The 12,091-nt window shown below is 37.5% G+C and overlaps 1 protein-coding gene across 1 annotated transcript in view; it reads left to right on the forward strand.

Annotated features, from left to right (window-relative positions):
- ltk (leukocyte receptor tyrosine kinase) overlaps positions 1-12,091 on the forward strand; it is a 78,914-nt gene that overhangs the window by 63,790 nt on the left and 3,033 nt on the right. Inside the window, exons 23-27 of the mRNA XM_059353483.1 lie at positions 3,572-3,701; positions 4,355-4,452; positions 5,725-5,817; positions 6,083-6,184; positions 11,517-11,651. Of these exons, the coding sequence (XP_059209466.1) occupies positions 3,572-3,701; positions 4,355-4,452; positions 5,725-5,817; positions 6,083-6,184; positions 11,517-11,651 (558 nt within the window). The remainder of the gene's footprint in view (positions 1-3,571; positions 3,702-4,354; positions 4,453-5,724; positions 5,818-6,082; positions 6,185-11,516; positions 11,652-12,091) is intronic.

The following is a 12,091-nucleotide window of genomic DNA, read 5'->3' on the forward strand; positions in this document are numbered from 1 at the left end:
AGATTTTCTAAATTAGAGTAGAATTATCTGAATTACAGAACTCAGATCACACACTGAGTTACAGTCACTCAGGGGTCATGTATGGAAGTTAATGAGCAATCAATCAATAAAGCCATAATAAACCATTTGAGTGCACACAGCAGCTCTGTTAGCTGAGGAGATGTGAAAGGGCACTAATACAGAATTTTATTCAACATTATGAAGCCACAAAAGGAGTTGTATCTGAAGGAGCATTCTTTTTCACTATCGTCAAAATGCTATTAGCCATTATTTGACTCTTGTTTATCCCTCACATGGAACTCCAACTCACTGCAGAGTACATTAGATTTGACCTCGAAGTGAAGCATCGTCTCCATAGACAGTTTTAGACTTCCCTGTGTGGCTCATCAGTTTTTCACTGGTCCAAAAGTTTCAACTGTGATAAAGATATCACAGACAGCCAAGATACTGAAGAAGCCTATCAGCAGAAAATGCAGATGAGCCTTACGTTATCACTCTGCATAGAATCTGCTGAAGCAATTTGGAAACGGATATTTCGAACAGCTTGAATTGGTTTGAGAGTTGCTTAAGAACTTTCATTATTAATAAAGTTCAGTTGATTTCACGGTGCTCTAAGACACATTTGACAACATTTGTAGTTTACAGTGGTTCCAAAAGTGGGTGTTGAGGATTTGCTTTTTTCCGTTTTATTTATTGTAACATTTTACTATTAAAAACATTGTAAAGAGCAAACCTCCAGACATGTAGACTGACTTCACTACATTTTATATTGCATTTTTAAACACGTAAAAACAAATGAATTAGCAAAGCAAATATAAAATCATAAAGTTTAAAATGTGCAGTAATGGCCCAGCTAAGGACACGACAGCTGATGTTTCCAGATGTGCAGCAGTCATAAATAACTTAAAGATAAAAGGATTTGTTGCTGATACACTTCAGCCCATAGCACAGTCTTAAAATGTACTTAAAAGTATAATATGTGTCTTTTCCACATTAAAATGTCTAAAAGGGACTAGACCTAATTTATAAATTCTGTTGAGTATTGTACTTACATTATCCAAAAAATTCAAAATCAATTTTCAAACACAGAGAAATCCATAATTTTCATCAAGCCAATGTCAATGTCAATGACATCATACCCCCTTTGCACATGTCAATGTTGTGTTGGTCAAGTTAGCATTAGCTGACATTAGGCCATCTGTATTTTTCCTATATTATATATGTCATATACCACTTATACTATACTGTGTATATCTCTTCATATATTTAGATATATTTATTCACTGATGTTCATACTACTACATGCAACAACTTATTTAAACTTATTTAACATGCTAAAATATATTTTCTTTGTGTAATATCTTTAAAATGAAAAGTACTCTCAGGAAAACAAACAAACAATGCCAAGTAGCAGAAATGTATGTATAAAATGTGTATACAAGTATATGTCTTATTTTTTGTTCTTATATCTATGTGTCTGTATCTTGAGCTGCTGTGACAACTAAATTTCCCCACTATGGGAGAAATAAAGTAATATCTTTATCTTTATCTTATCTTATCTTATCTTATCTTATCTTATCTTATCTTATCGTATCTTATCTTATCTTATCTCATCTTATCTCATCTTATTCAGTTCAAGCTAAATTTTTACAATGCAGTTTTTAGATCCTGGTCGTTTTTAACCATACTGCAGCCAGATGAAGGATTCTTGTCAGGGAAACAAGCTGAACAAACGTTAGCAACAGACCAACTCGCAGCTCCTCTGGGACATACTTCATCATAGCAGCATTAGAGGAACATTGATTTTTAATGCGAAACTGCTTTAATCAGTGTTTTTACTGGTCTGAATCCACTGATCCGTTTGTGTTGGAGAGGACGAGACCTCTCCAGATAATTTGGCAACCAGGAAAAACCTCCTGAACATCACACGTCACAGACAGAAGAAGCTGATCTCACGAATACTTCATGTCATCACAAAACTTGTGTGTTTGAGTCCAGTTCAATCAGGCAACTCATGTTATGCAGTATGTGTTTATTGTCGAGGCTCCGACCTCATTACTCCTCAGGCAGTTACATGAGGTATAGAGGAGTGATGTAATAAAATCCCCCGTCGGAGCCTCCAGGTGGATGCTGGGGCTGAGAAAGCAAGCTGCATTACAGGTGCAGCAGCAGTAATGCTATTGGCAGGCAGAGGGAGAGCTTGAGGATTATTCTCATCTTAAATAGACCGCCAGATTGGAGAGAGGGTGTGTTTTGGTGGAGGATGTATGAGGAGTGGGGCATGACATGTAATAGAGGTGGGTAAATAATCGAGACAGCATAGTATCGCGATATTTTGTGTGGCAATATTATATTGCGGGCTGTCAGTATTTTTGCCGTTTTTGTTTTGGGCTTACTTTTTGGAATATACTAGAGATACTGGTATCATATGAAACTACAAGATCTAAGTAATTTAACAATAACGCTGCAAAGTTGAGGAAAGTTTGATAAAATGCTGCAGTTGTTGTCGTCCATACATGTTTGATATCAGTTGAGTTCAGTTTGACTGAATACTTTGTTGGTCAGTCTGTGGGTTTGACTCTCATTGTGGAGAAATAAAAAGACTGAAGTGAGATGAATAGACTGAGAATTTTCTCTTATTTGACAAAACAATTCTTGATTTAATTTAATTTGCTTACTTGCCGAGTTGCATTGATTGAAGGTTTGGGCTGCAGTTGAGTGAATGAGCGAGTGGAGTGCATGCAAATAAGCGGTGTGTTACACTTTTCACAAAATAAAGAAATAATAGTTCATTGCATGCGTCAAACACCGCACAAAAGTGGATTAGTTAGTGGTGACCACGCGTAAGGAATCAGATGGGGGAATCAAGAGCAGATCCGAATAACTTTCAGTGATTTGGTTTATTCAAAGAGAACAGGACAGTCCAGAAGGCAAGAACAGAGTCTGCGTCAGAGTTCTGACGAACTCAACTGAAAAGACAAATTGTCAAACTGATTGGCACAAACGAGAGACAGGTGAACAGAAAGGATGGCGGGAAAACACTAATTTCCAAGAGGGAATCAGATGCAGCAGCATTGGCAGGCAGAGGGAGAGACTGAGGATTATTCTCACCAGATTGGAGAGAGGCTGTGTTTTGGTGGAGGATGTATGAGGAGTGGGGCATGACATGTATTAGAGGTGGGCAAAAAATAGTATTGTAATATTTTGTCTGGCAATATTGTGTGGCTCTCATTGTGGAGAAATAAAAAGACTGAAGTGAGATGAATAGACTGAGAATTTTCTCTGATTTGACAAAAATCACAATACTCACCATATCGCAAAATGCTTATAATCGCAATCATATCGTATCGTGACTCAAGTATCAGGATAAAATCGTATTGTGGGGCCTCTGCTGATTCACTCCTCTAACGTGTATGGCAGCACAGCTCCAGTTGCCTGCCTGAACTAGCTCACAGCCATCACTCCATTTTTTGTATTTTTATTTCAGGACAGTCTTTTATTTTCACCTGCCAAGTCGTATCAAATGCAGCACATTTTGTGTGATTGTGTTGTTCACTGTTTGTCCACGCAGCAAGTTCAGCCACGAGAACATTGTGCGCTGCATCGGTGTCAGTCTGAACATCCTGCCACGTTTCATCCTGCTGGAGCTGATGACCGGAGGGGACATGAAGAGCTTCCTGAGACAGAACCGGCCACGAGCTGTACGTCTCTACTACACTTTTCTGTGTGTGTGTGTGTGTGTGTGTGTGTCTAAGGCAGCTATTCTCAACCTTGGGGTCGGGACCCCAATTGGGGTCGCGAGATGATTTCTGAGGGTCACCAAATCATTTTGGAAGTCAGCTCTGTCTCCACTGTGTTAAAGTGTTTATGTGTTAATGTGTTTTAGTCTTAATGTCTTTTTTTTTGTCATTTTGTGGTCATTTTGTGTCTTTTTTGATAATTTTGTGGTCAATTTGTGTCTTTTTTGGTCATTTTGTGTCTTTTTTGATAATTTTGTGGTCATTTTGTGTCTTTTTTGGTCATTTTGTTTCCTTTTTTTGGTCATTTTGTGTCTTTTTTTAGTCAATTTGTGTCTTTTCTGGTCATTTTGTGTCTTTTTTGGTCATTTTGTGTCTTTTTTGATCATTTTGTGTCTTTTTTGATCATTTTTGTGGTCAATTTGTGTCTTATTTGGTCATTTTGTTTCTTTTTTGGGTGATCTGAACTGTGCTTGTGAGATTGTGTTCAGTGAGCGGGGGTCGCGGACAACATAAATGTTAAATTGGGGGTCGCGACTCAAAAAGGTTGAGAACTACTGGTCTAAGGTATGTGTATCTGTGACTTAAGAGACTTAACTGAGCTGTGCTGTATTCAGGGCCAGACCTGTTCTCTCACCATGCGGGAGCTGCTGCAGATGGCCCGAGATATCGCCTTCGGCTGCCAATACCTGGAGGAGAACCACTTCATCCACAGGTTCACATCCACAGCCTGCTATTACTGCTCAGAGCTTGTTGAAAGGCACAAAAATAAAATGGTTTAAGCTGTCACAAAACATGTGAATTAATCTTTTGTTAAATCTAGGAATCTATTGCTTTTAAATCTGATTTAAAAAGTCAGAAACACAACAACTTTAATGAGAATGTAAATCCAGAGGAAATTAGTTTATAAGAGGGACCAAGTGTGCACACATCCAAGCAAAGCTCCAGTACTCAGGTCTCAGACTAAATATATTTTTCACTATAGACTATGGAGGGTTTTCACCGATGTCACGTTCTGGGCGGTAACTCAGATGCACGGCCATATTGGAGGCACACGGTCTAAACAACTGAACGAAGTACAATGGAGAATTGTGCGCTCTGGATACTTTAAGCAAATGTAACCATGTCAAAACAACAGAAAAGCTCACAAAACATGTCCAAGATGCAAAGGCAAATAGGGAATGACTTGGACCACAAGAAAAGGCGCAATATTTCAAGAATTATGGTTTATTGGTGGTGCAGATCCCTCTTCTTGGATCCATTACGACCTGGTGATTCTTCGTGGGCATTTCAATGTCAGCTTTATTTATACAGCACATTAAAATAGCCAGTGTCCTACCAAAGTGTTTTACAGTAAAATAAGCAAACAGTAAAATCAATAAAAGCAATAATTGTTTTTACTGTTTACTATTAAAAATATTATCATTACACTAGAAAATTTGTTATGAGCCGCTGCAACCAACATTTTACTTACCTGACAAGAAACGTGCCGAACAAACCAACCACAAGCGCCTCCTTTCCTCTGATACTTCTGCCGTTCCTCTCCCTGGTTTTTAATCACTTTCTGAAGTCGATAATGTTCCAAATGTTTTTCTCTGTCTGACCTATTGGTATATACTAAAACACGGAAATAATGAACCATTTTTCTTGATGCAGTCGGGATCTTCTTCAGTGCCTATGCGTTGTACCTCCAATATGTAATAAAACCCTCTATAAGGCAAAAATGATGTCTGCATGTTCCTCTTCTTCATTTCAAGGAAGGCAAGTTTTCAATCTATAAGATTTTCCTTAGGCCTGCCTAAAATAGAGAAAATGAGGAATAAACTATTTAACTGCCACACATTGTAAAGAAAATTGGTTTATACACATCTTTATGACAACAATAAATCACGAGTCCTCTCTTATCATACAGTAAATAAATATGGCAGGTTAAAGAGATTATTGGCACCATGAAGCTGCATTTTGTAACAGATCTTGTGTTTTTCAGAGACATTGCTGCTAGGAATTGCCTGCTTACCTGCCCTGGGCCAGACAGAGTGGCCAAAATCGGAGACTTTGGCATGGCAAGAGACATCTACAGGTTTGAATAAAGAATCTGCATCATCACACACGTCATGACCATCCACGTAGTAAAGCACACTGATGCATCTCATGAGAGCCGGAGTCTGGGCAGCAATGGGCTGATGTGGTAAATGGAGGACCAGTTGAAAAGCTATCTGATTATCCTCTGTGGAGCCCGATCCAAAATTTACTTAGAGAGTTCATGGCCTTGTGGTATTTACCGTCTCTTCAAGACTGATGATAAATTGACATTCCTTAAATCAGATTTTTCTTTCTGTTCTCAGAGCCAGCTATTACAGGAAGGGTGGTCGAGCCATGCTGCCGGTCAAATGGATGCCACCGGAGGCCTTCATGGAGGGAATCTTCACCTGCAAGACTGACACATGGTATGAATAATAAACACATGATATATACAGTAATAGTACGAACCCACAGAGAAACTATTTTCAATCATTATTCATTCATGCTTAATGAATGCATGTCCAAAAATCCACACTGGATCCAATCCACACTGTACTATACGTAATGATATACTATATGTCGCTTACTTGCCGAGTTGCATTGATTGAAGGTTAGGGCTGCAGTAGAGTGAATGAGTGAGTGGAGTGCATGCAAATGTGTGGTGTGTTACACTTTTCACAAAGTATAGAAATAATAGTTCATTTCGTGCGTCAAACACCGCACAAAAGTGACTGAGTTAGTGGTGACCACGTGTAAGGAATCAGATGGGGGAATCAAGAGCAGATCCGAATAACTTTCAGTGATTTGGTTTATTCAAAGAGAACAGGACAGTCTTTTCAGTTGAGTTCGTTGGAACAAAAGAAAGCTTTAAATAGTCAAACTGATTGGCACAAACGAGAGACAGGTGAACAGAGAGGATGGTGGGAAACCAACCAAGGCAGGAAGTACCAAAAAAGGTGATGGGTGAGGTCCCGGGCACATGACTAAAACACATGTCAGTATAAAAACAATGTTCAGAACTGTTGTACTTTGCATGTAGGGGGAGACAAAACTAATTTCCAAATGGGAATCCTGTCACACAGTGTCTTGGCTGTTTTTACCAGATGCATGAACTATTGTAACTCCAGGTGACAGGTATGTTACAGACAATATAAACTTTGTCGTTACGCTGTTGGAGCTTACAAACTAATTTTGAGACATTTTTATTAATCAGGTGCTGCATCGTCTCTTGTCATCTGGTTTAAAACATATCAGCAATTCGTGATAACCTTAACAGTGCAATAAACAAGCGGCAAGACAAAAAAGAATGGCATTTTTTAATAACTAGTAACAAAAATTGTAGTTAGATCCGAATATCTGTTATGAGTAAAGAGTAAAAAAACTAAATGAAGGTGGATTAATTGTTCATTTGATTGAGTCGTCTATTCTGGCGACAGCAACAGCTCATCATGTTACTAATTATATATGACAATAAGGCATCGCTTTAAAATACATAATACATTCAGAGCAGCATTTTTCAGTATTAGCCTACTGTGTCACTAACGGTAAATCAGGTCTCCTCAGCGTTTTTGCCTTCAAGTCTCAAGTGGAGTCTCACATTATACAGACAGGCTTCATTTAGCTTGTTCAATAACAACTAACCCCGATTTTTCTGGACATCTGATGACCCTACCTTTGAGATAAAGCTGCACAATTTTGAAAATATATCTAACTGTAATTATCTGGACAGATAATTAATTAATTATCCTTAACCGATTATCCACACTCGGGTTGCGGGTTGACATTGAGCGAGAGGCAGGGTACACCCGGACAGGTCTAGAGACTATCACAGGGCTGACAGATAGAGACAGACAAGCACGCTCTCATTCACTCCTACGGAGAATTTTAGAGTCACCAATTAAACCTAAGTGCATGTGGGACTGTGGGAGGAAGGGAGGGACTCCACACAGAAGAGCTGCAGGCCGGAGTCGGACCAGCGACCTTCTTGCTGTGAGGCAAGAGTGCTAACCATTACACCACCGCGTAGCCCTGGATAGTTAATGAAATTGGAATATGGTTCACGATTATTATTCTCATTTTAGTCCTCATAGACATGATGCATCACAACATCTTTTACCAGATGTTTAAAACATGTGCATTGAATATTTGTTATTTTATTTTTCATTTTCTCAAAGAGCAAAATTGTTCTGACAAGCATCTCAACACCTAATTGTCAGTAATTTAAAAGCTGGCCACATGGGGTTTGGGAAAGTGCTGGAGAGATTAAAGTAGTTCTACTCCTAAATAGACCCCCAAAGCCCTATAAACATCTCCACATCTAAAGTGCAGTTCATCAAGTGAACATCTTTACAAGACAGAACAGCATCTGTAATCAAGACTCCGAGCCAGCGGAACAAAGAAGGCAGCGAGCAGCATCCAAACCACTGCTCCACTGACGGAAGAAGGCCAATATTTAGCATGGGCCACTGCTTCATAATGTCACTTATTAGAGCTGGAAAAAATGTTTTCTTTGTTTACACAGCTGAAAAAGACTGAAGTTTATAGATGCAATCAAAATTTATACGGGGAGACAGCAGATTTATACAGCTGTCCGGGTAAATTTGGTGGGTGGAGAATGAAAAGGATTAGAGCAGAAGAGAAGAATATTTTGTATAATCTGATGAGGGCACAATGATCCTTCACACATGAAATAGTTTGGAGGACGAGTCATTTCCCCCACAACAAATTAAAATTTGTGTGGTTTTCATCCAGTCAACAATCTCACTAAACTGAAGGAAAAAGCAAAATGTTGTGTAACATCACAGTTGAGCGTCGGGGATAGCAGAATGTGAGAAAAACAACCTTTACATGCATCCTGGGTGATCCGATCACGAGTGGCTGGATTTAAGCACGGATGTTCCCACGTTGGACGTTCCAATCCAAATACATTACAATACATATCCATGTGGCTCTTGAACACTTGTGATCAGATCTCACATAAGTAATGTAATGTCTTCTGTAAAATCCTACAATCTTTGCTTCAGAGAGCCCCATTTTGAAATAAAATCTGTGCAGAGCAGTGCTGGAAAAAATATTCAGATCCCTTATATAAAAGTACTAACACCACACTGTGAAATTACTCCACTACAAGTAAAAGTCCTGCATTCTTAACTTACTGGAGTAAAAGTACAAAAGTATCAACATCAAAATGTCCTTGGTATCAAAAGTAAAAGTAATCTTTCTGCACAATGGACCCACTCAGACTGTTTGATATATTATTAAATTAGTATTAATGAATGTACCCTACTGGTCAAAAGTTTTAGAACACACCAACTTTTCCAGTTTTTTATTGAAATTCAAGCAGTTCAAGTCAAATGAACAGCTTGAAAGGGTACAAAGGTAAGTGGTGAACTGCCAGAGGTAAATAAAAAAAGGTAAGCTTAACCAAAACTGAAAAATAATGTACATTTCAGAATTATACAAGTAGGCCTTTTTCAGGGAACAAGAAGTGGGTAAACAACTTAACTCTATGGAGTCTTGGGCTATTTTGTCCATTTTTTAATTCTTTTCGTGTATTTGTAAGTCATTTTGTGTCTTTTTTAGTCATTTGTGTCTTTTTTTAGTCATTTTGTGTCTTTTGGTGTCTTTTTTTGTCATTTTGTGTCTTTTTTTGGTCATTTTGTGTCTTTTTTTAGTCCTTTAGTCCAACATAAAATGTGATTTTGAATCTTTTTTTTACTTTCAAAACACTATCATGCTCAATAAAGAATTTTAAATGTTGCAAATGTGCATTAATTTCAGAGTACACTGAGACATTAAACTGCATAATTTTCAATTAAATTCTGGAAAAGTTGGTGTGTTCTAAAACTTTTGACCAGTAGTGTATATATGGAAGCAAAGTTTTTATTTCCTCAAGGTAGGTACTACCTAATATACTACTATGAGGTCTAATTGTTCTCTTACTTTATTTTTTATCATGTTTTTTTTTATGTTTAATCTCGACCTGAAAAGTAACTAAAGCTGTCATCTAAATGTAGTGAAGTAAAAAGTAAAATATTTGCCTCAAAATGTGGTGAATTCGAAGTATAAGGTTACATAAATGGAAATACTCAAGTAAAGTACAAGTACCTTAAAATAGTATATAAGTACAGTACTTGTGTAAAAGACTTTCCACCACTGGTGCAGAGCAAACAAACCCTGACATATCACTGACAGCATGATGATAACATCCAAAACACAAGATTCATTCTGTGGTTTCTGTGGAGAAGTACAGCAGCAGAAACCAACAATGCACTTCCTGTTCTCACAGAGCGCCTGTCTGTTCACACGAGGAGGGCAGTGACAGAAAATATAATGCAAATAAGAGTGATATGATGATTTTAAGTCTTGTGTTGCCCTTAAATTGTGTAATAAGATGAGCTATCTTGGGAAACCATCATAAACTGCCAACATGTGGTGTTTTAATAGAAAAAGAAACATACAGAGATGTTCCGTGCTGGCACAACACCACTGTGCTGCTTAAACTTCCACAGTGGTGTAGTGCCAGACAAATGTGTGTAAATGTGTGTGCCAACATCCTTAAAATCTTTTGCACCCATTTATGTGCATGCTGCTTGTTCCAAAAATGTTGTTATTATTCTGGCCTTGGCAAACTGAGAATTTAATTTGGTCAGTTTTCATCCAGACGTGGTTCTGCTGGAGCTCTAGCGTCTATGTGGGGCCATTGGCTCATTTCTGTCTTTAAGATATTAAATTGTTTGATAGATTGATTTTTGATTAATATTTAACCCTTATGCCCTCTTCGGCCATTTTTGTCATTTTTCCTCCTTTTTTTTTTCATTTGTTGATCGTTTCGGCTGTGTTATAGATTGCAGCATGACGTCACACACACACCACACCCCCTGGTCGTGACAAACTCCTAGTTTAATTGGCAAAAATACAAGAATGGAAAACTAGTGGAATTTGGTGGAATACAGTGAAAACATCAAATATCACTAATTATCTTCAAAATGAAATGCTGACATTACAGAGTGCATGGTTTTTTATATCATAATGGCAGTGAGATTAAAAAATGTGGTTTGAATGGAAGTCAATGAGGCATTTTTTTAGCTATGAGGGTCACGAGAGGGAATATCTGGCACTACATAAAAAATATGAATGCCATCAAATCAATTTTGTTGTTCATCTTTGACATATCCAAGACTCTAATCATCACCAAAGCCCCAGCTCCCTACTATTTATTATTTGGAAGATCATTCTTTCTTGTGGGGTTTTTTTGGAAGGAATTTTGGAATAAATCAAATATATAAACTGGCATATAAAGGGTGTAAATTCTGAAAATGATTGAATGTTTGGTAGTTTTGAACACGTCTGAAATTGTTTAAGAGATTTATGGAAAAAAAATAAGAAAGAAATATTGATGTAGGGTGATTTAATAGCAGTTTTTGTGTCACGAGAGGGTAGTAAATCTGATGAGGGTATAAGGGTTTATTGTATTGTCGGTTTTTATCTGGCATGGACCTTATTTTCTCCCTGAAATAAAATCATTATTATTATAATTCCTAAAATATATACTCTTCTTAAATGGACACCATAGTAAAGAAATATACAATCTAATCTATCTTTTATTATTTAACTATGGATGTAATTTGCTTGCTATAAATGTTGAAACAGAAACATCCTGTCGGTTCGGGTTTGATGAGTCTGATTCTGGTCTCCTCAGTCTGAGCAACATGAATCAGATTCAGCTCAGTTGTTGACCAGCTTCTCCCCCTGCAGGTCGTTCGGGGTGCTGCTGTGGGAGATCCTCTCTCTGGGCTACATGCCGTATCCGTGTAAAACCAACCAAGAGGTGCTGGAGTTTGTCACCAGTGGAGGCAGGATGGATCCTCCCAAGAGCTGCCCGGGGCCTGTGTGAGTACTGCCAGGAAACACATCAAAAGAGACAATCCTGCATGTAAAGAGGGCACAGCTGGGACAATTTTAGAGATTCTGGCTCAGATTCTGCTTTGGAATGCCATTTAAGTCAATATGAAATAAATACATACATGTGCCTTTGAATTAAATACATAAATGAGGCAGTAAATATTTAAATACAAAGGACTTCATACATTTATTTCAGCTGACTTTTATATTTTAAATGTTTATTTCAGGGGGCTTTTATTTCATGATGTCATATACTATTTATTTCAAGTGATTTTAATAGTTTTATTTTGTATATCCAAGTTAATTTTATTATTTTATTTTGTATATCCAGATGTTTATTTCACGAAGCTTTTATTTCATAATGTCTTATTTATTCATTCATTTATTCATTTATTTATTTATTTCAAGTGATTTTTATTATTTTATTT

The sequence above is a fragment of the Centropristis striata genome, chromosome 16 (assembly GCF_030273125.1).
Source record: "Centropristis striata isolate RG_2023a ecotype Rhode Island chromosome 16, C.striata_1.0, whole genome shotgun sequence".
Taxonomy (NCBI): Eukaryota; Metazoa; Chordata; class Actinopteri; order Perciformes; family Serranidae; genus Centropristis; species Centropristis striata.